This window comes from Myiozetetes cayanensis, unplaced genomic scaffold (genome assembly GCF_022539395.1).
Source record: "Myiozetetes cayanensis isolate MyiCay16 unplaced genomic scaffold, myiCay2020 scf4, whole genome shotgun sequence".
NCBI lineage: Eukaryota > Metazoa > Chordata > Aves > Passeriformes > Tyrannidae > Myiozetetes > Myiozetetes cayanensis.
This window is the reverse complement of record NW_026087631.1, coordinates 71283324-71306920: the sequence shown is the minus strand read 5'-3', so window position 1 is coordinate 71306920 and position 23597 is coordinate 71283324. Positions and strand designations below refer to the sequence as shown.

Sequence of the window (23597 nt, the reverse complement as noted above, 5' to 3'; positions counted from 1 at the left end):
AGGTCGAGCTGTGCTGTGACTTGTCCTTCTGGGGGGACCCTGTGGTGGGAACAAGGGTCTGCTTTGCTGTCTGGGCTGGAGCAATGGTCTGAGTTTTTGGGATGCTCATTGGATTTGTGAGCAAGGAAAAGCAGTGCTGATCAGGAGCACAACTCTTGTTCAGTAGCTAAGACACCCTGTGCAGAGGAATGTTGGTGTCCCTGTCCCCGGCCCCGGAGTATGCCTCATGCCACCTGACTTATTTACTTCAGCCCATTTGGGCTGAAACGAGAGATTAAGGGTGCCCTTGTACCCTCCACAGAAAGTTCAGTCTGTAGGACAGACCATGGAGAGGCTGGGGGTGTTCTGAATTCCTTCAGACAAGAGGTGTTGAACCCCTTTGAACAAAGCTGAGCCTCCATCTCTGGCAATCGAGCAAGGTTAGGGCTAAAGGGAGGGAGGTGGAAGCCCACTGGGTGTTAGATCAGCTCTGAGAGAGTCAACTCTGGGTGGTTTCATTAGCTTTCAGTGTGGTGAAGTGTTTGCAGGCTTTTTTTGTACCAGACGGGAACAAAGCAGCGCGAGTCAGACGGCGGTGCGGGTGCTGTCGGTTACCAGGGTTACAACACGCATGGGAAAAAGGGAAGAAAAATCCCACATATTGCAAGGCACTAACTACTAATTTTGCTGTTGTGGTGATGCAGAGGGCTGGCATTACCATGGATGTATTTATATCCCCTGCCCTGTAGAAAATATGCAAGTTATTCCCAGGCATGTGTGTACCCAAGTCTGGAGCTGGACCACCAGAGACCTCCAGGGAGTTGCTGCGTGAGAGCTGAGGGGGACTCCTTTTATTCCCTGCAGCTGCCCAGATGAGAATGTCAATCTGAATATGCTTAAAATAGAAAAAAAATCACATTCTGAACCCAAAACTATCTGTTTTGCACAAAGCACCCTGCAAAGGAAGGAGTAGGACAGCTCGGGGTCCCAATTTTCAGCCCCAGTATCACACCTACCAAAGCTTGTCAGCTCAGTTTAGAGCCAAGCACCAGTGGAAAATGAGTCAGGAAACAAATTTTGCCCCTCATCAGCAAGGTAAGCCAAGGCCAAGAGCTCGCAAAGGGCAGAAACTAGAAAATAAAGAGGATGCAAAAGGGGTTCAGTGAAAAAAAAGTGGAAACCAGACCTGATGGAGATGACAGAAGGGAAACCAGTCTTCCTGATCTTGATGGGAGCTGGGTGGTGGGATCCCGCAGAGCAGTGGGTGGGCAGTGTGCTCACCTGAGTTGGCTGCAGGAGCCAAGGGGCAACACTGGTGCAAACAAAACCAAACCCCTGGAGATGCCCCTGCACCCCAAAAAGGCCCTGCTGGAAGTGGTATTTACTCCCTTCCTGAGAGCTCAGGCCCTGTGGCTTGTTTCTTCCAGCCCAGCACGCCGTGGGGAAGCTGGGATGAATTTCATGGTTGGAGAATTTTCTGTTTTTAATAATTGATCAAGAGCGAGCAGTGGGGACGGAAAGGCCTCGTGCAGGGATGTGATGCTTGTGGGCTCACCGACAGAAACACTTCCAGCCAGAGGAGAGAGTGGAGCAGGAATGGAGGGAATTGCCTCCATCGGACAGGCTGTTCAGGGCTTAGAGCCTCCACAACCAGGCGGAGGGATTTGCTTTCATCTCCCTGCCTGCAACATCTGCAGCCTGGACTCGTAAAACTTTCATTGTTACTTTAACCCTTCACGCTCTTTTTTTTTTTTTTTCTTAAGGGATTTTGTTTTGGGACAAAAGGCTGCAGTTGAAGCATTAAGCCCATGCAGCCACTTCCCAAGTTGGAGGTGCTGCCAGCTCTTGTCCCTGGAGAGAAGGACAGTGGCACCCAAACCCACAACTGGGATTATCCCCTGGAGACCTCTAGCCTGAGAGGGACTGCTGGACTGGGCCAACACTGATGTTTTAGTGTGTATACTATTAAAAAAACATTTTTTGGGACTTTTTTTTCGCAAGGATGCATCACCACACCTGGCAGCAGTGTGGCTCCAGGGCTGGATTGATTTTCAGCACAGTCAACCCCGATGTTCCTAATCCAAAACCTTTCAGCTCTTGGAGGTCACGCTGAGTTCAGGAGGCAAATTTCTCACCTGGGGCATATTTTTTTTGCAGGAAAACAGATCTCTAGATAGCGACCTGCTTTGTTAGAGGAAACCTATCTCCAGATACAGACCTGCTTGTAACTTGGGAAGCTCCAGGAAGATGGAGCCAGGGTGATTTTCGTGTTCAGAGCTCAGCAGCTTCTAATACAGCCTTCTCCTCCTAGCAGAGATGCATGGTCCACTAAACAACCTCAGGGGGAGCAATAAGTGGCACAGAATAATAATAAAGCAGAATATGATGAACGTCTAAACTGGACCTGAAAGTGGAGGTGGTCGACATGAAGAGCAGGAAAGCACAAGGTACAGCAGATCTTGGTTATACATTTCTGTGCTAAAGTCTCATCTGCTTTTTGAAGCTCCATGCAAGGTTCCCACCTGTGGACTCTGCTTGGCTGCAAAAGGCTGACAAGCGCCCTGTGAGCTCCAGGAGCCATGTAGGCATGAAAAAGTGGAAAGCCCAACTCTCCGCTCCTCCAAATGCAGGAGGAATTTGAGGAGTGCAGGATGAAGACTCAGAAGGGGGAAAAAAAATGGCTATCCTGACTTTTAAATAGGTCTGAGGATTTTTTGTTGGTTTTTTTTTTGTGTGTGTGTGTGGTTTTTTGTTTTTTGTTTTTGTTTTTTTCTTGTTTTTTTTTTTTTTTTTTTTTTTTAAATAATTAGATTAGCAGGTCTTGAATGGGCTCTGGGACTCTCACTGGGAGCAGCTGAGGGACAGCCCCAGGTTTGGCATGCCCAGGGGTGTGCAAATGCTCCTCCATAAGGCACTGGGACCTGCAAACCTGAATGATGTGAGAGATTCATTTACTCCAAGTAAGCTGTGCTGGATTGAATGATGGGGGAAGAGGGAAAAATGGGAGACCTTGCACAGGGAAAAGAAATCATGATGGAAACGGATATATCCTTCCATATCCATCCTTCCCTGAAGCAAATTTCTGCTCCTCTGTGGCTTTGCTTTGAGTGGTTGTATCTCAGAGTCTGACCCAGAACCCTAAAACCTGGACTTTAAGCTTGGCTTTTGGTGTCTGGCCCATGGGTGTGATCTCTCTTCCGCATCTCACAGTTACACAGTGGTTCATAGTCCATGCTGGCCTCACTCTGCCAGTTTCCCCTGCTGCTGCAAGCCTTCCAGATGCATCCCTGAGCTTGTCACGTCACAGAAACACTCTGACTGACCTCGGGCAAAGGGCTTCTGCCTTAGTTTCCCCTCCCTCTCAGTTATCAGCCCCTGTGCCTTGGGTGGCATCTGAGATGACTTTCCTCCACCAGCAGAATTTGTTTATTTTAGAGGCTGGGGATGGCTTCTCCCCAGTCTATTTATAGACCTGTTGCCCAACAGAGTGCTGGAGATGAAGGCTGTGATCCTTCCTGACGGAGAGCACACCACTGGAAGGGTGTTTTCAGCTGGGACATGAGTGCTGCTGCCGCTGCTGCTATTTGTAAGAGCCAGGAGACATCAAAGAGGGCATGGCACCCTCAGCTCCCAGGCAGCGGGGAGCTGAAATGCCCTTCCAGTTCAGGCATGCCCCACAGTTTGCTAAAAAAACCCCACTTCTTATTAATCTGCGATTGAAACTGTAATTATGTCATCGCTCTGAACAGCCCCATCGACAAGTTCGGGCACAGGACGAGCCTGAGCTGCCGAGGCTGGTGTGCCGTGCACAGCCCGGCCTGGCAGCCTCTCCCGCACCCACTGTGGGGTTATCCGGGCTGGCAAATCCCACTCTGGGCCCTGGTGTCCTCTCCAGCGGGGACAAAATGCCTGGCGGGGTCCTGGGCGAGCAAAGCTGCTTGTGATGGAGCTGTGTGGTCACTGTGGTCACTGTCCCCCTGCACTGCTGCTGGAGTTCCACGGCTGTCCCCACCCTCGTGCCACAGATCTGGGTGCCCGTGCTCAGTGCCTTCACCAACGCCAGATTCTTCCATTTCAAGCCCAAACGGACATCCCTTTGGGATTGCAGGGCTCAGCTGCCTCTGCAGGGTGCTTATTCTAGACAGTAGCCCCTCAAAGCACCCATCACCTTGGCTGGGGGGTCTCTGTGTCCCAAAAGGGCCCCAATCTCTGATGCTGCTGCTTCCTACCTCCCTAAATGCCATCACAGACGGCTGGTGCCTCCCTTGTACCACGCACAGCCCTAGAAGCCAGGGCATCTCCTGTCCCAGGGATGCTCAGTCCTTCCTCCACCAGGGGTGTTTGACCCAGCAGCTCCCCCGAATACACCTCTCCAAACTTGTCTCTCCCCAGGAGCTTCCAGCTCCTCAAGTGTGCCTCACCCTCCAGGAAGCCAGCCCTCCAGCTCTCTCAGCCCCACACTTGCCTCTGTTTGCTCCGAAAATGCTGGTTTCAGCTTTCATTGCTCTCAGATGTTTTTTTGGACCCTATTAAATAACATTGCAAATGCTGATGTTAATTAAAATTCCTCCTAACCGCTCCCTGCTCGGCCTCCTCTTGTAACCCCTCCTTAAAACCTCATTCATTTCTGGGACCTTCCCAAACAGAGGCTCTCCAGACCCAGCTTTATTTGGAGTGTTTCTCCATGCCACAGCCCTCCTCTGCAAATAAGCTCTGAGATGTAAAGCCCTGTCTGCCTTTTCTTCATCTCCATCTTCCTATTATTTTGTCTGTCCTTGGACTTCGAGCTTGAGGAACATGAAAAGGATTTATCGTGCTAATGCCGGTGTTTTTGCCAGGAGTGCTGTCGACAGATACACAGCATCTCACGGAAACAGATCTTCTCAAGGTTGGTACATCTCTCTGGAAGTCGACATTTTAGGAACTGAGCTCCCATCTGTTCAGCATTGGACCTTCAGTATCTGGAGTAATGTCTACTGTATCCCTGGGGTTTGCTGTTAGCAATCCCTGCTGTAGTTTTTTTGGCCACCTTTAGGGATTTGTTGTCCTTGCTGGAGGAGAAGACGTCTTCCCTCTGGAAGACTGGTCTGCAGACAACGACAGAAATGTTAAAGTGAGATATTTTTTTTTAATTTCAAAACACAACCCAATCAAGGAAGCAAAATGAACTGAATAACAGAAAATGGTGCTGGAAGAGAGCAGTGAAAATCAGCTACCCTCCTGCTAATCCCAAGGGCAATCCAGACATCCTTAAACCACCTTCCAGCATGTTCTTGAAAATCTCTAGCATGGCTCTACAGTGTTTTTTCAGGCAACTTTTTCCAGGCCTCTGTCACCCACGCTGCATCTTCCTTCCTGCAGGTTAAGCCCATGACTTTTCAGCCCTTCTTTTGTGATAATGAAGAGTTTATTTCCTTTCTCTCAACAGCCATATTTTATGATTTAAAATATACTCTCATCTTCTTTTTTTTCCTTCTCTAGACTAAACAGCCCCAGGTCCTTCCAGCTTCCTTTTTTGGGATATCTTTTAATTTTCTGAGCACTTTACACACCATCCTCCAGACTCCCTCTGTTACTAGTTTACCACCTTTATTACTAAATCATTACCCAGGATTCTTTAGACATCACTTATTTGGGTAAATGCTATTTATTATAATATCCTTGTTCTTCTCGTTATTATGGACTATAATAGCTGTCATCCAACCATCTGCCAGCTCTTTATAGCTTTGCAGAGGTGAGGGATGGGTGTGTAAGAGCAGTTATTTTCAGCACCAAATTGCAACGAGACCATAGGGGAGCTGGGAGGGGTTTAATAAGGACCAGCTCACTGGTTCCCAACTTCCCAGCACATCGATCAGATGTGTTTGGGGACCCTGTTCCCACAGAGGTGTGAAACACCCACCAGAAATGTGGAGGTCCTCTGAGGTCTACATAATTTTGGGAACCCCTGGAGTGGTCCAACTCGCAGGATCCCGAAGAAATTCAGGGTGAAGTCTCCGGATTTGTGCTGGGCAGGGAGCAGCCCAGCCAGGTGCTAAATGAAAATGGGTCAAGAGCACCACATTTTTATCCATTCTGAAATTATGTTTTTCTGCACAAAGATGTTTTGATAAGGAACAGTATTTTGTGTTATTTATTGCAATTAGCTCTGAGGATACAGCTGACTCTGCTGAAGATAAGGAGGACCTTGGAATTGCAGGAACAGGATCACCAGTGAGTTAAGCAGCAGCCACCAGTGCACAGTGGGTTTCCATTTGAGACAGAGGACATCAGACCCCCAATTAGAGTAAAACCTACCAATCCTACATAAGTACACACAGCTAGGAAAATGTTATCTGGGATCTGTATGGCAAAGCAGTGAGTTGCTGTGCATGAACTGCATGCCTACTGAAAGGTGTTTTAAATGCAAGAATGAAGCAGCGGACTTATTTTCTGCTTGAAAAGCCTGCACATGTTGCAGAGGTTTTGGTTAAAGAGCTCCATTTACTCTCCTGCATATTTTGATTCAGGCCACTTGAGAATGAAATATGCACTAAAATACATCTAACTGCACCTTCACGCGTGTTCAATGATGTCTGCTCCATCAAGGGTGATGATCAGTAGAAACACAGAGTGGTTTGAGTTGGAAGGGACCTTAAAGATCATCCAGTGTCACCCCCTGCCATGGACAGGGATACTAGACCACTAGATCAGGTTCCTCCAAGCCCCATCCAACACTTCCAGGGATGGGGCAACCACAGCTTCTCTGGACAACCTGTGCCAGGCCCTCACCACACTTGCAGCCAAGAAGTTCTTCCTAATATCTGATCTAAATTCTAAATGATCCTGAAACCAACTTTCTGAGGCTCAAACCTGGTTTCAAGCCCACTGCTCTTTAAAGAGGTGGGAGTAGGTGAGGGTTCCAGGGAATGGACACCATGCTGGAGTCAGGACACCTCGGCTAACGAGGGGCAGGGTAGTGAGTTCCCCCAAAACCCTGCCCTCTGGAGCAAACACGTTGGATCTGGGAGGGGCTGGCCCCCTGGGAGTTTGGACATCTGAGATGTTTAGTCCTTCAGCCCTTTTATTGAGGGGTAGAAGATGAGGAGATGGAGAGGGAACATGGTGATCAGAGTGCTGGGGAGGGACATGAACTTCCCTGCAGGATCCTGGTGTTGTTGTCACTTCTTGTTTCACCTTCCGCCTCTGTTTTCCCCCTTTTTCTCCCATCCTCAGGCCAGGCCATGATCTTTTCTTTTATATGTTGCAGGTACCTGTGTGAATTGACCCTTAAACCGGGTTGTTTGAGGTGAGCAAAGCCCCCTCCAGCCACTGCTGATTAATTATTAGTTCCATCCTCCTGCTTCTCAACCTTGGGAAACTGCTCCGTATTGGGTAATTCCTTTTTTTTTTTTTTCCCCTTTTTTTTTTTTTTTTTAATACCCTCCCCTCAAATGGGCAACAGCCAAAATACAACTTGCCCCAGGCTTAAAAGGAAAACCATTCCCTACCAAAACTTCAGGTCAGAGACAAGAGACCCTTTTGGGAAGGAGCCCATGGGTAGAGGGATGCCTGTGGGGTTGTCCCCCCTCTGAGAGGCACAGGTTAATCTGCACCAGGGCAGCACTATTTGGGAGCAGGATTTTGTGGTGACGTTAGTGCCCTGGCAAAGAGACAAGGTGGAGACAGGGAGTGTTACGACACTGAGCACTTCAGCCCCCGGCACGATTTCCACTGGCACCTGTGCCAGGAGCCAGAAGGGAGACCTTTGCTCAGCTTCCTATTAACCATTTAGTTTTAACTGAAGGCACTGCGTGGTGAGCATGTCACTGACCAGCTGGCAGGATAAATGGGTGGTCCTTAACCATCACGTTGCCCTATGTTTGCCACTAACCTGGCTATTTTTGGTATTGCAGGGAAGGGGATGAGATGGGTGCAAAGGGGTTGCTTAGGAAAAGAAGCGTGGGAACTGTGCTGGAGCCTGTGGGGAGGAAAGGGTGGAAAACTTTTACCCTGCATTGTGTACAGGGATGAGAACTGAGCATCTTAGTCCTGACCCCTTAGTTCTGCCTGAACTTAAACCCTCTCCCCATATATGACCAGGAATGCCCAGTTTTAGTTGTGCACACCCCAGAAGGAGCGTTGATTCGTCCCCCAAATCTACCCCAAGTGGTTCAGTCCCTGTGCCACCAAGCTGTCCCAAAGGGACAATGTCTCCCCTGTGCTGACATCTGTCCCCTGTGAGTCAGGGTGACCAGGCTGCTGGCTGGCCCTTATCTCCTTTCTCTGTCTTATCTCCTTCCAGTAGAAATTGGATTGGGATCGGGCGCCCCGGGAGCAAGGCGGGGAGCTCCAAGTGGAGCAGCCGATGGAGGCAGCTGATAACGGCATTTCCTGGAGGCTGATCTCTTGGACTCCTAGGAACAGCTCATAGGGACGGGGAGGCTGAGGTGGGTGACATTAAAAAACCCCTCTGCCGTGCTGGATTCCTCATCTGCCTGCAAAAACAGCTGGTGCTGAGATCCTGTGGGGCACCCCGGAGGTGAAACAGAGTGGTGAGAGCCCCTGAGGACGTGGGGTGACCCCACAAGGCTGAGGAGGATGGATGATGCTGGTGCTCAAGCTACAGCTCCTGTGAACTGGTAGTGAACAGAGCATCCTGCTCACCTGAAGCAGCACAGGGAAGTGGTTCGTGGCTGGAGATCCAGACTTGTCCTAAAAAACACCCTGAGGTGCAAATTCAGGTAGCTGCCCATGGGGTGAACCATGGTAAACACCTCCCCTAGGCAGGCACGGGTGTGGCCCCTTGGGACCAGGGATGCAGGCACGGGAGGGATTCACACCAGGGCTGCCCCACTGCCGTGTGCCACCATCCCACGCAGAGGTGGTCCCATGTGGTGGGTTCAACTCACCCCCTGGCAAGACTTTGGGCTGGTGCCGGGTTGGGGTTTGCATGCACTGGGGTGACAGTAAGGGACAAAGGCCACCAGCTGTCCTCCGGAGACCCCGGCTGAGCGCCCTGGGTGGAAAGCACGGCGGTGCCCGGCGGTCTGGGCTCCCTTCCAGGCCCGTCATGGGACTCCCAGCAAATCCCCTGGGGCAATCCGATCTCCGGGACGCCGGGCACCTATCCCTCCCTCCGGCACGTCGGGTTTTCCATGGTTTAAGGAGCCAAAGTTCATTGACAGTGGTGGCGGTGGCGCGGGCACACCCACAGCCTGTGCCACCCTCCGTGGGACAGCGCAGGTCACCCAGACGGCAGGGAGGAAAACAAGGTGCAACAGGGACAAAGCCGCTTTGCACTCGGGTGTAAAACCACGGGGGATAAAAAAAAAAAAAAAACCACACTCTTGTGACACATCCTACACAAGCCCCAGAGGTTGTGTGGCTGCTAGTAGATGTTAGCTGGTTTTATTTCACAGAGCAGTCAGAGCTGATGATGAAACTGTCTGAAGCCTTGCGGAGACAAATGACACACGTTTCCCAGTAGTCCTTGAATGGCTATCAAATGTGTCATAGTTAGGAGCCAGCCTGGAGGGACTTTTCCTCCAGTAGGTCCTATTCCAGGAAATGAGTCTGCCCTGTGCATTCCCTAAAGTTGTCAGCGATCTAGGAGGCATCTCTGTTAAAAATTAGGTAAAGTTTCTACAAAATCTTGAGTAATCTAGGAGGTGAAATAACCATGTGGTAAAAGCCTCCCATCTATTCTGGGAAGAGATGGTTGGCTCACTGGGAAGCACAACTGGCCCTGGAGTGATGCAGCACCACTTGTCCCTTTGCAGCTCTGCTACGTGAAACCTCCACAGCCACGTCCTTGTGCTGCTGCTTGCACCAGCTCCTGTGGCCCAGAGGGGACTGTCACACCCCCAGAACGAGGTGCACGGTGCCATACGTGCTCTCTGCACCACCCACACACCTCTGCACGGGTGCCAGCAGCTTGCACAACCCAGGGGGTCAGGGACGTGGAGCATGGCTCTGGCTCTCAGGTCCCTTGGTGCGTGTCCAGGCAAGCAAATTCATCACTGTAGGGTGGCCACAACAAAACTGAGGACTGAGTGTAGTGCTGGCAATGCTGGAAGGTTGTCTGGAGGCCCAGCTAGTTGTCATGGGACAAAACTGTGCCAAAAACCCCTTGAAGAAACTCCATTTCAAACTACTGTGGTCCTTCTGCACAGTGTCACCTTCCAAACTCACTCCCAGTTTTCCCCTTTGTCTTCCCATCCTGGGCTGGGCTGCGGCAGACCCAGGGCTGAGCTAGGGGAAGGTTTGATCAGCCCTGCACTACCCAAATATCTGGCATGGTAAAAATGCCTGTGGCAGTATTTGAGCCACCACATCACCATCTTGAACTGGGAACACCACAAGGAGAGGTTTTGCAAGCTGATGAGGCACTCAAACTCCAGTGGAATCACGGAAAGAGCAAGTTAAAATAAAATAATCCAGCGCCCCCCACTTGCCTCCCTCCCTATGAACTCCACTGAACTTGCAAAAACCAAAACAAAACAGGGCTGAGTTCAGCCTCAGTTCAAGTTGTAGATAAAGTTCAACCTACTTCTAATTTTATCCTGACAGTTCCCACCAGAAAACAGGCTCCGGCACAGCGCCCTGGGGGTAATCCAGCCCTGACTCCCACCCCTCCTCCAGCCCCCCTGGGTGTCCCCAAAACCTCCTGCCCACCTCCCATGGGACAATGAGCACAAGGTCACATCTCCCAGACACTCCATGGGACCTTCTGCCGAGGGTGGCCACGGTGCATCCTCATCCCACGGGGCTGGTTGTCCCCATCCGTGTCCAGCCAGGACCACGCCCGGCTGGGACAGATCTCCAAGGGACAACCGCTTGTTGGATCTGTTTTGATTTTTTTTTTTCCCCCATTGCTTCCCTTAGGAGTGTCACTTTTATCCAGTGGCACTTTGATCCAGCACCATGGGAGCAATTAGAAGTGGAGGGGAGGGTAATTAGGGGGGGAATTGGGAGGCAAAGGGTTGTGCACAGAGGGGTGGGAGGAGCAGGGGAGATGAGGCTCCCTGCAACATCCTTGTAGCATACACATGGGTACAGGGGTTGTGGCGATTCCTGGGGGGGATTTTGGGATGCAAACACAGCACAACCCTGGAAAAGTAGAGGTTGTGGACTCCCCATCCCTGAAACTGTCCAGGGCTAGGTTGGGCGGGGCTTGGAGCAACCTGACCTAGTGGAAGGTGTTCCTGCCCATGGCAGGGGGTGGGACTAGATGAGCTTTAAGGTCCCTTCCATTTCAAACTGTTCTCTGATTCTATGATTTTACAAATCTGAAGTGTAGTAGAAAAAGTGTTAACAAAAGGAGAAAACCCTTGTGCAAGGTTCTGAGGACCTACATGTGAGCTGCAGGGACCAAGGACTCTGTGCCCAAAAAGGTGAGTGCAGGTGGAGACTGGCACAAGGACAACTCATCATCCCCAGCAACCTCAGCTGTGGAAACGGAGTTGAGGTGGCCAAACGTGACAGCACAGAGCTGGAGAGGGGAAGGAGCCCTCCCTGCAAACGCAAAGGGAGCAAAGGGAAATATAAATTACAGGACAGAGAGCAAATGGGGGGAAAAATGGGTGGAATGGGCTGAAAAACAGAACCCAAGCAGCATCACTGTGTTATTTGGGTTTAGAACCCCTGTGAGAGCAGTGATCCCCCACAGCACCACCCTTAAGTGCTCAGAAAAGCAGTAGAAGTGCGACTTTTATAGAATACATACAGGAGGATATGACTGTAAAAACACAGTGATTGTAAAGCAAATTGCAATCACTACATAGAACACCATCCCTCTCCCAAAACGCTTCATCGCCCCCCAAAAAACAAGACTGCATTTATCTTTAGGAAGTCAGCACAAAACCATGTTTTCTGACAAATACACAGCATTTTGTTTTTTCTGCTTGAAAAGAAGACCAGAGCAACCGTGCAAACTGGGGGTTAGTTTCTTCCACGAGTTGTAAAATCCAGCCCTGGGGATAGAAGTTACCTTCGCTGTAAAACAATCCACCGACTGGATTTCACAATCTTTGTCGTCTTTCTCTCCCCACAGCAATATTTTTACAGTGTTTGCCCTCAAACCAGTTTTTCATCAGTCGACGTGTGTAATTACCACCAGACAGGTTTTGGATAACCCATCCCCTGGTGCAGTTTTTCCTCCCACCCTCACGCTGCACAGCCGCTAACCTACCCAGTCTGGCCCCTTCCAGACTTTGGGAGCTTTGAAAGCTGAATTTGACCTCTTTTGGACCTCAAAAATTTTAAATTTCAAAAAAAAAAAAGTCAGTTTAAATTTTTTTTCTGAGCTTGAAGGGTGCTAATCCTTGGAATTGTTCAAGGTCAGGTTGGATGGTGCTTGGAGAAACCTGGTCTAGTGGAAGAGGGGGTGGAATATGATGAACTTTAAGGTCCCTTCAAACTTAAACCATTCAGGTATTCCATGATTTTATGATCAAGGCAGGGGGTAGTAAATGCTGATCAGGATTTATTTTGGGTTTTACCACATGGACAAAATGAAGTGCGAGGGACAGATAATTTGGTTGTGGTTGACAGAAGGGCCCTAGGGAACCCCCAGCTCAGCTGATACCCGACCAGCAGCTGATGCTGCTCTCAACTCCCCTGTGCACAGCAGGTGAGTGGCTCCAGCTCCTGCACAGCTGATGCCAGAGCATAGGACTCTGTGCCAAAAAAACCAAGGCTCCTCCAGAGCTCACAATTATTATTTTTAAAGGTAAGAGGGCACAACTTGTTCCCCATCTCCACCCTCAGGACAGCAGCCTGAAGGAAATCATTCCTGGTGTGCACATGAAGCAAGAGCAGATAGGATTCGTCCATTAGATTGGTAAACCTGTGGCCTCCACCTATATCTTCAAGCACCCCCCAAATAAAATCCAGGCTTGGTGCTGCTGGTAGATGTGTGGAAATGGTTTCCATAATCACCCATTTGGACTTTGCACTGGTCCTTGGTGCCACAGAACCCCATGGACTATTTTCTTGGCCTGCCTGTGGCAGGCGGACAGAAGCAGATTATCTTTAAGGTCCCTTCCAACCCAAACCATTCTGGGATGACATGATTCTATAACCTCTCACACTCATGGAGACCCTCACTGCAGCCCCAGTTCCTTGGACAGCTGTATCCACCACTCCTCCATCAGCTGCAGAGGCAGGAAGCTGTTCCAAGAGCTGTTTTCTTCTCACAGCTCTGTCACCAGTGACTGACTTGGGGTCACCACCAGCACCAGCAGGGCCTGTCTGCCCAGCCACAGCTTCACACAATCACAGAATCATTTAAGCTGAAAAAGCCCTCCAAGATCATGGAGGCCAACCTGTGCCCAACCCCCACCTTGCCCCAGAGCAGTCGGTGCCACATCCAGTCGTTCCTTGGACACCGCCGGGGATGGGGACTCCACCACCTCCCTGGGCAGCCCCTTCCAATGCCTAAGGACCCTCTCCAGCGAGAAATTCCTCCTGATGTTCAGCTGAAGTCTTGGCTTCACTTGTTGCTATGTATTTGGACATCAAGAATGGCACGTGTGGGGCCAGAAATGCTGATGCATTTCCCTCTGGCAGGGCTGGAACAAGAGGAGCGGAGGCTGAAGCCAGGCCAGGACCATGCAGTGCATGGCAGAGGTGATTTCTCCCGTCAGACCTTCGCCATCTCCTGGCATCACTTTCCCCAGAGTGGAAACTTCTGATGGGAAAGCTCTACGGGAAGCTATTGAGAAGGTCTGAGCTAATAAAATCCAAACAATTTGTTTAAATGTTATTGCTACAGCAACGTAGCATACATCGAAACAAAACGCTTTGTTTGGTGAAAAAACTGGCACGATTTAGGACAGAATGGAATTCTGAAGTCTCACTATTTCTCTTGAGAGGGACTTTGCGTTTTTTTTTCTCATTAACTCTGTGGCACAGCCATGACTGGTGGGAAATGGCTTTGATCTGGCACGGGATGAGGCATCAGCTGAGCATCCCATCCACTAAGGCTTTGCCCTTTGCAACAGCACTTTAGCCCCCTCAAAGGCTGCAGCTCTGAGGGGAGCAGTGCCTTGGCAAGGGAAGGAGAGCCAAACTTCCCTATAAAGGCTCCACTTCTGTCCTCAAGACCCCATGCTCATCTGTGACAGCAAGGATAACCACAGGACTCTCCAAGAGGTACAGGCAGTGTAGGCATCCTATAAGTGTTTAAATCAATAAAATAATAATAATAATAATATAATGGCCAGTCTTCGCGAGCGAAGATCCGGGGAAGGTCTTTCCACCTTCCAGCCTGCGCATTGGATTTTTTAGGTGAGACACAGTGTGCGCGGAACTGAGCCCACCCTTTAATCCTAAGGTTCATCTGCCGGGGCCAAGCGAGCTTGGACGGTGGCAGCGAGGTCCTTAGGACGTAGGTGGGTTGCCTTTAAGGGCTAACGAGCCCCACCTGCCCGGGAGTGGCCCTGACCGGGAATCGAACCCGGGTCTCCGCGGTGATAGCGCGGCGCCTTTACCCCCTAGACCACCAGGGGCTCCTAAATCAATAAAATATAGCCCTGGTATCCAAGTATGTGACATTTTTTTTTTTTTTTTTTTTTTTTTTTTTTTTTTTTTTTTTGCAGAAATCTGTCTCCAGGAATTCAGAGAAGTCCTGAGGAGTAGGACAGACATCAAGCTAAGCTCAGTAGTCATATCTATGTAGCCACACACGTCTCCAGTTTCATAGTTAAGAATCACAACACAGGACCCAAAAGGAAGAGGCCTTATATTCCTGTAATGTGCATTATTGTTTTATATCAATGTTTTTCTCGGATCCCATGCAATAATCATTGAAGCTACAGTTCAGCTGGCAAACACAGCAGCAGTGCTGTTGCATTAAGGTTATTTATCTTTGTTACCCATTCTGCCACCAGCACAAGCATTTAAAAGCTCCCCTTAATATCCAGTGCAGGAGTGGAACTGCTGTAAGAGGAGAACATCCTGCATCCTGGCTATTTGCAGGTCTGCCATGTTCTAGGAAAGCCAAGCAAACTTACTGTGATCCACAGGGTTTCTTTATTTGCTGCTGTCTGGGTTTTTGGCAGTCATGAGGAATTCACAGAAATATTCCTGCATCTTGAAAGCTTCAGCTCTGTAGCGGTGCCCATCCATCTGCTCCAAATTTTCTGTTACTGCAGGTTATTTTCTCATTTAATGTGTCTTGGTGGTCCCAGGGGCCCAGGGATCATCTCTGCTCTTGGCTTCACTGCTTCCAGCTCAACTCCATTGCTGATAAACTCCTCCCAGAGCTGGTCCAGATGCTCAAAACCCTAATTTGGTTGAACAGGCCAAACTCCAGCTCTAGCAAAACCTGGAGCTGTAGGGTCTGGCTGTAGAAGGGGGTTCATGATAGGGAGGTTTAGGGATGGCTCCTTGGAAAGGGTGGCACATGGTCATGTATAGTTTGTCCTAGAGTCATAGAATGGTCAGGGTTGGAAGGCACCTCAAAGCTCAACCAATTCCACCCCCTGCCATGGGCAGGGACATCTTCCACTATCCCAGGGTGATTCAAGTCCTGTCCAACCCGGCTTTCAACACTTCCAGGGATGGGGAATCCGCAGCTTCTCTGGGCAACCTGTGCCAGGGCCTCACCACGCTCACAGTCAATATCCCATCTAAGTTCTGAACGATCCCGAATTCAGCTTTCTGAGGCTCAGTTTTAATCCACTATTCCTTAAAGAGGTGGGAGCAGGTGAGGGTTCCAGGGAATGGACACCATGCTGGAGTCCAGACAACTTGGCTAATGATGGGAATTTCTCCCATAGCCCTGCTCTGGAGTAAATATATAGGATCAGGGAGGGCCTGGCCCCCAGGGGAGTTTGGACATCTGAGATGCTTAGCTGTGTCCTGTGAGCCCATTATTTGAGTGAGAAGATGCTCTGGCACTAGGGAAATTGCTCTCAAGAGAGAGCATGGGGATTAGAGTGCTGAGGAAGAACATGAATTTCCCTGCAGGATCCTGGTGTCGATATCACTCCTTGTTTCACTTTCCACCACTTTTTCCCCCTCTTTCTCCCATCCTCTAACCAGGACAAATTGCAGGCCAATACATGCATTTCAGTTAGCCAAAAATTAACTGGCTTGGGCTAGACAAGGGTTTTCCAGGGGGGACCTCTGAATAAAACCTTTTAAAAAGATTGTTTTTCACAGGCAGCCGTGGCTTGCAAGCCCTCATTGCCGTAGCATTGGGTGAAACAGACGTGATAAATTGGTGGGGCTGGTCCTGCAGAGACCTGCAGGCTCAGCTGAGGTAGGGCACAAATAGATGGGAGGCAAAGCCAGGAGAGTGGCCCAATCCATCACCCGTGGATCTCTGAGCCCTTTGCTCACGTGGGCTTTATCCTCACCCCCGTGAGAAGCGGTGGGGAGCAAGAGGGGCCAACTCCACCCAGAGGTGCAGCAGGATGTGACCCAGCCGCAGGAGCACAGGCTGACCCATCCCCACAGAGCACTTCCAAGCTGTGTTTCCAAGCAGACACCATGAGGGATAACCTTCTCCCCTCCCCCTTCCACCCTCCACATTCCTTTTCCTCCATCCCGAACAAAAGGACGTTCCCTCCCAGACCAGCAGCAGCGATAGCGTGTACCCACAAAGAGATGGGGAAATGTCAAGCTTTAAACATTTATTACTCAGATGATGCATTTTATAGCATACAGTGGGTCTGGATGTTCTATAAACAAAGACTGAATTGCCACAAAGAGTTATTAGCTCCCTTGTTTTAACAGTCTCTGAAATGCTGAAAACGATGAGTTTGTGATTTCTCTAGTATGAATATCTAGTCTTTATTCTCCCCAAAACCTTTTTGCTTTTTTTTTTTAAATTTTTTAAATTTTTTTTTTCTTAAAGCGCTTAGTTTAACAAATATGATTAAATTAAAAATGTTGCTTTTTCAAATGCAAATAAATACATTAAAAAAAAAAAAAAAAAGAATTGCTAGCGTTAACTCCGTGTTCTGCAGGACACCGCAGCTCCCTTGGCTATTGACAGTGGACTTTGCAACCCTTAGTATAGTTTCTCCTGAAAGAATACTGAAAATATCACCATGACTGTCTAATAGCTAACGCCAAGAAGAGTAAAATTAGTGTAAAGCCATAAAATACCCAGCGGGGAAATTAAAAAACAAAACAAAAAAAAATCATATTTAAGATTTTGAGAGATTTCCAAGTGAGGGATGTTATAAAAATAAGCATGAAAATAAATCATAAGTTATTCTGACAAGTTTTCTTTCAAAGCCATCAATCATGCTAAGAATAGATACTAATTAATCTCCTTCGAGGGAAGAGGGGAACCAAGCAAATCACTTACTTTTCCTTTCTTTTCCCCCACTTCTGTTTCACCTCCCTATACACGAGACTTCTCCAAACAAGGGCGAAAGCCCTCATGGGGAAACCAAGCAAGTCACTTCGTGGGTAGCAAAAACCGTCAGTTTGGAAAGAATTTCACCAGGAATGAGGTGAACTAGATGCTGGGGAATCTGGCAGGGAGTCAGAAAACCTGCTCGGCATCCGAGGGAAAGGGGCATGGCCGTGGTGTGGAGCATCACTCCCCGCAGAGGCTTCAGCCCCTCGCTTCTGCACCAGCCCGAGGTTTGGCCCCGCACATATTTGGCCTGAGGAGGTTATTTCCCCCCTTTGGTGATGTAGCCATATGGGGACAACGCAGCAAACCCCCACGCAGACACTTTTTACTGAGCAGCAAAGATGGAATCTGGCTAATCTGGGGAAGATGTGTGGCTGGTGGCTTTGCACCTAAAAATACACATAAGAGAGAATTACGCTCTTTGGCGACCGTTTCTACAGAAAGACAAAAAAAAAAGGAAAAAAAAGAGAAGAAAACACTCTAGGATCCCCAGGTGCTCACCAGACATCCCAAAAAATTCCCCAGCGTTGCTCCTCATCAAATGTCCTCGTGGTGCCTCTTCTCCCAACACGGTACCCTGGTGAATGATGCCACGTGCCTGCCAGCTTCCTACAGATGGCCTTCAGAAAGAAACCATTGGCAGCATGTAATTTTGGGGAAAAAAAACACCATTTTTTTGGTCAACATTTTTACTCTCGGATATCCACAGAGTGACTGATGTACCAAAGCAGTTAATGGCTGGACGAACCCATGTTAATAGCAGAGATGAATGGCAGGACACTAAAACCAAACAGACTCCACATAAAAGTTCTTCGTTGGGAAAAATCCCAGTGTTGGAAGGGAAAGTCACGGGCCAAGCCTGGTCAGTGGGGGTTGCAGGATTGCCCTGCAGTGGGAAAATTGAATAAACCCTCACAGCAGGCAGGGGTAGGGAAATGCTTTAGCAGAAATACTGCCTCGTGGCTTACACTTTGACTCTGAATGCCTCCCGATGCACTGATGAAAATTCAAGTTTTTAGAAACAAAATCCCCAAGTCTCTGGATTTTTTTTTTTTTTTTTTTTTTTTTTTTTTCTTCTTTCACTACATCCCGAGAAAAAATTCTGGGGGATGTGAGAAGCTGCAGGGGCCGGAGTGGTGGTCTGGATCACTGCTGGCAGGATCCCTGGCACCCCGACCCATCAGGCTGCGTCCCTGTTACGGGACTTTTCTCCTCGGTAAAAAATAAAAAAAAAATGAAGACAAAACTGGTTTTTAGGTCTTCTCCCAGAAGACTGATGCTGTGCCTGAGCGCACTGCGATGGGTGTTATATCCCCTTCTACTCCACTCCCTGAGAACTCAGGGAGCAGAAATAAACAAAGAGCAATGGGCACAACCCTGAGCCTTGTAATACTGATGGGCTTTGCTGCCTTAATGAAGTTCATCTGCTCATTAATACTCTCAAACCCCATTGCTACTAATGAAGCTGACCCAACGCAAGGCGTCGTCACCACGCAAAGTTCCTGGGCTCAAATCCATGAAGTAAAACTTCGTTTTTCCAGATACTTCCAGTGCACTCAGAAATCATTTTGCTGCTTTCTGAGTAGAGAGGAAAGCTGAAGCTCCCCGTTTTCAGCTTGCTTCTCTTGCTCCATGTGCGGAATAAAAACTGGATCAGCAGACAACCAGATGAGAATCCAAATAACATTGAACTCCAGCATCACGACTCCCGCCTCCTGAAATGCATTTTCTGCTGAAAACTTCTGCCCTTTAAATTTTGCAGCAAAAGCTTCCTCCCCATCACGGACAGACCAACACATTCATAAGGCACCCAAGAACATACTGCACATCCAAAGAGGTCGGGGTGAAATCTGTCTTCTCTACAAGCCACCAGAAATTCAACGTCTTCCTCGGAAAAATGGGTTTGAGCTGCTGTGTTCAGACCCAGCCCGCCTGGTCCGGGGTCCAAGCGCGCCGTCATCGCAGTAGAAGTTCTCTTATCACAGTAAAGGAAAGTAAATTGAATAATGGGAAAAAACAGGATGGGCTGCCGGCATCGTGCCTTCCTTGGCTCCTCATCTGCTGTGCAGATGGGACGGGGCAGCTTGCACCCTCATTAGGCTTCACTAAAATAAGCACCTGGAGGGATTTAGTAAGTCAAAGTGTTGACAGATGAGAAAATAAGGAGACAACCAAATCTTCTTCACATTTCGGGGAGCGATGCAGCGGCGTGGTGTTCCTCCGGACCAGCCTCCTCACCCCCTGGGCATTCCCTCACCCAGGTGGCATCTCAACATCGTCCCCTGCAGCCACCCTCTCCCTTGGGATGCTCCAGCACGGAGCAGTGAGGGGATCCTGGAGCAACCTGGGGATCCCCGAGCAAACTCTGCCTCTTTGAAAATGTCACCCATCCCTCAATGACATGGTGCCACTTACACTGACCACGGGACACAGCTTCTCCTGCACACTGCACACCTAGAAACACTGGATAGCATATTCAGCTAGTTAGAAGCCAGGCTCAAAACCTCTATTTTTGGCTTAACCTATTTGCTTTCCTCTTCTTTTTTCACTCTTTTGTTTTGCCATACATTGTTTGTCTTCTCTTTTACCAGTCTCCAAAGAAGAACATCAAACCTTCATTTCTCCCTCGCCCTGTACATTATTAGGCCCAACTATAACAGGCCTGGATTTAAATGCATAATTACAACCATGACAGTAATTACAATAAAGCACTCCTTCAATGGAAACAAAAAAAAGTATTACAAAAGAAAAAGGGTTATAGTGGCTGAGGAATAACGGCAACTTGAACAGCAAGAGCCGCAGAATCCCCTTTTTTTAGAGCCCCCAGCTCAGAGAACACATTTCTCAATCCACCAAAGAGGTTACTGGCAAGATGACAGTGGCTATGTAACTTCTGCAGTGGCTTTTGGACTCGTTTAAAACACTCCTTCTGCTTCAGCATCTTCACATAAACCATTAGCCAGCTCGTGGGAAGGCATTGCTCCACGCGCCTCCGAGCTGCTCGCAATTGTCCGTCCGACGACACAATAAAATAAGAAGAAATTACAAATGCTCGAGAGAAAGAAAAGCCAGTGCAAATTAGAAAGTCGTCCCGCTCTCCGATCTGCTCTCAAAGGGGTGGCGGGTGGGTGGGGGGACACACAGAAAGTCGAAAACAAGAGAAGGAGGGGGGGAACCTAACGCAAGCCCCGCTCGACAAAAGCCATCAATTATGAGCGTCTGGTGTAGTGTGTGTCTGGCTTTGTCCTCCCGAGACATCTGCTGCTTGCTGTCTCCTGCCAGTTGGCCAGGGCAAGGCAGGAGGACGGCGTGAAAACAATGCTAGCCCCCACTTGGATTATATATTTTTTTTTTTTTTCCTTTCCCAAATTCCGTGTCTTCTTTTCGAAAGCCAAACAATAACCCGGCGGGATGCGCTGCTGCCGCTTGAGCAATGAGTTCAGAAAAGAAACCCCTAAAACAAAACCACGGCAGGGAGGAGGGGGTGGCACTTGGCGGCGCGGCTGCAAAAGAAACATGCTTCTCCCTCCCTGCCCCACAAACGTATTCTCGAGCATGCTTGGGTTTGGTCTGCTGGGGGGATTTAAATCGGAAAAGCTCTTGCCGGATCCCGTCGAGGCGCGTGTCTTCTCCTCGTCCCTTCCCACCCCACCTCGCCCTGCCCCTCAAGCCGTCAGTTTTTGGATGGTCTTGTTGTAGTACTGCGTGATGGTGGGCGTCAGGGGGTTCCAGTTGTTGGCGTGCAGCTCGATGACCTCCAGCAGCAGGGACCTCGTCAGCATGGACTCGGAGGGGCACAGCATCTTGTCGCGTGCGATCGCCAGGAGCTCCGTCATCATCTCGGGCAGCTGCTCCTCCAGCAGCCGGCCAGTGCTCTGCAGCTGTTGGGAGAAGAAGGGGTCACTCGTGGATTATTGATCCCTGTGACATCCCTTCCAACTCGAGGCAGTCAGTGATTTCTATCCCTCTGTCACACTGAAACACCCCCACTGCCTTTTACAGACGCCTCCCGTCCCTCCAGTTCTCCCCCGCGTGGTGCGGGCAAGGTTAAAGGTGTCGTGGCTTTTGAAAACCAAAAAACCACCCCAGCAGCAGCAGGCTCCAAGAGCTGACCACGAAGGGCGAGGTTTTCAAAAGCATCAGCGCCGGGCTGCTGGAGGAGCGTATGGTTCAGCTCCCACTGACTTCAAAGGCGGCAACGCTGGATCTCTTTTGGAAAAAAAAAAAAAAAAAAAAAAAAAATCCCACCTAAAAATCACGCTATTGTCAAAACAAAGTGCAGGCTGTGATGTGGTATTCCTGCCTTCTACCTGGCCCTTCATTTACTCGCTGATTCACAGCTCCCAGTGACTCCCAGTCATTAGCTGGAATAAGCAGAACACTCCTGTGTGCATAACAAATCCTGCTCCGCCAAGATCTGCATTTATACCTGTTGTGCAGCTTTGCTGAGGACAGCCAAGGGCTTTTCCTGAAACAACTACTCCTTGAAGAGCCTCCATGAAGCAGCATAAGCCTTAGGGGGATCCACAGAGAAGGTCCAAGCTTGGGGGGGACAGTGGCGAGTCCCCCAGCATGGAAGGCTCCCCAAAGCAGAGCTCCCCAAGGTCTTCACCTTAAAAAGTCAAACCCTTCTCCCAGGACATCTGTTGCTTTGCTGAATTTTAACCATTCAGGCTGCAATTTCAACTGCTCTCTACAAGGAAAGCATCTATCCCCGTGGGCCAATCACTTCCCAAAAAAGTAACTAATGAAACTCAGCTGTATTTGTACCAGCATTTCGCTGAGAAACTGCTGCTGAGCAGCACAAACCTCTCATGTGAGCCACAGAACACCTTTTTCTCCAATACAGGTGTTTCTGTGCTGAAAAAATCAGTGGTGAGATTTGAAGGAACTTCAAATTTGGTGATTTTGACATTTTGTAATGGGACCCCAGCTACCAAATTTCTTGAGTTCATTTACATGCGCCAGGAGTCCAGTGACAGAGTCTCAAGGGCCATCTCTTATCTCACCATGATGTCTTTTACCTACTCTTGTTTTTGTGACACCCCAGTGGGAGTCCTGAATCCAGTCCCGGAGTCCTTGGCACAGGAGGGACACGGACCTGCTGGACCTCTTTGTCCCTGCTCTTTCCAGAGGGGTGTTGGAGTAAATGACCCTTAAAGATATCTTCCAACCCAAACCATCCTGTCATTCCATAATGCAAAGAAGCAACCCAGCTGTTTGGGTCTGTAAACATCTAACAGATGCTTCACACACGCATGGCCAAGGACAGAAGGGGCAAAGCAACGAGGATTAGGGCAGATGTGCAGGTGCCTCCCTACCTCCATGGAGCAGCAGAGCACGGCGTCTTCTTTCACATCCTGAGATTGCAACAACTGCAAAAGAGAGAAGAGAGAAGCAGTGAGAAATCCATGACCTCGTCCTTCTCTTCCTCCTCTTCCTCTTCCTCCTACTCCCTTATGATCTTCCTTGCATCTCCTCATCCAGCTTGGCTTTTGACACCTCCAGGAGGAAAGGACAGAAAATCAAAAAGAGGGAAGCAAAGAGATTGTCCACGCAAAAGTTTCAGATGAAGAGCGACAAAACATGGGGTAAAATTTAGATTAACAACTCTCATAATGAATTTTTTTCAGGTTACAATGCTTTGTTTTATCCCATGGCTGGTAATGAGAAAGCACACTCATTTTGCAGACAGATGACTAAATGCAACCATCAGCCAACAACACTGGAGCTGTACAGACCTGGGAGCAGCTTTTTGGAAGGGAAGGGCTCTGCCCAAGAGGCAGCCACCCACCACCAAACCTCCCCATCCCCGTGGGGACACTTTGGAGAGCCACAAAATTACCTGATGGGAAGGTGTTACATCCAGTACACCCTAATTAATAAGGCTTCTTCTAGGCTGATTATACAGGGGTGCAGGTGCAATGGGTGCCAACGAAACTACGGAGTCCCAGGCGCACCAACTCCAACCCTGCTCTCCACAAACTCTGTGTCACAAGCACGAGCTCACAAGCAGGAGCAACTTTCAAGAAAGACCCAAAATGTTTCTGGGCGTGGCATGGGACGGTGCAGGGAGATGCTCATCCCACTTGGTTCAGACTCAGGACGTGCAGTGAGGGTCAGTGTCTCTACCTGACAGTGGCAAAGTGTGGGAGCTCAGCGTGTCTCACCCCACAAACCCTGAAACCGTGAGCAAGGACCCTTGAAACAGGAGCAAAAGTACACTTTTTCCTTTGTTTTCATCTTTATGACAATTACA

General features: G+C 49.2%; 1 protein-coding gene across 4 annotated transcripts in view; it reads right to left on the bottom strand.

Annotated features, from left to right (window-relative positions):
* Nucleotides 1-16586: 16586 nt before the first annotated feature.
* CTIF (cap binding complex dependent translation initiation factor) overlaps nucleotides 16587-23597 on the bottom strand; it is a 116092-nt gene continuing 109081 nt past the window's right edge. For all 4 annotated transcript variants that reach the window (XM_050329934.1, XM_050329935.1, XM_050329936.1 and 1 more), the window contains 2 exons: nucleotides 22660-22713; nucleotides 16587-21219 (listed from right to left, as the gene is read on the bottom strand). In XM_050329934.1, coding sequence (XP_050185891.1) covers nucleotides 21004-21219; nucleotides 22660-22713 — 270 coding nt within the window. In that variant the 3' untranslated portion in view covers nucleotides 16587-21003. The remainder of the gene's footprint in view (nucleotides 21220-22659; nucleotides 22714-23597) is intronic.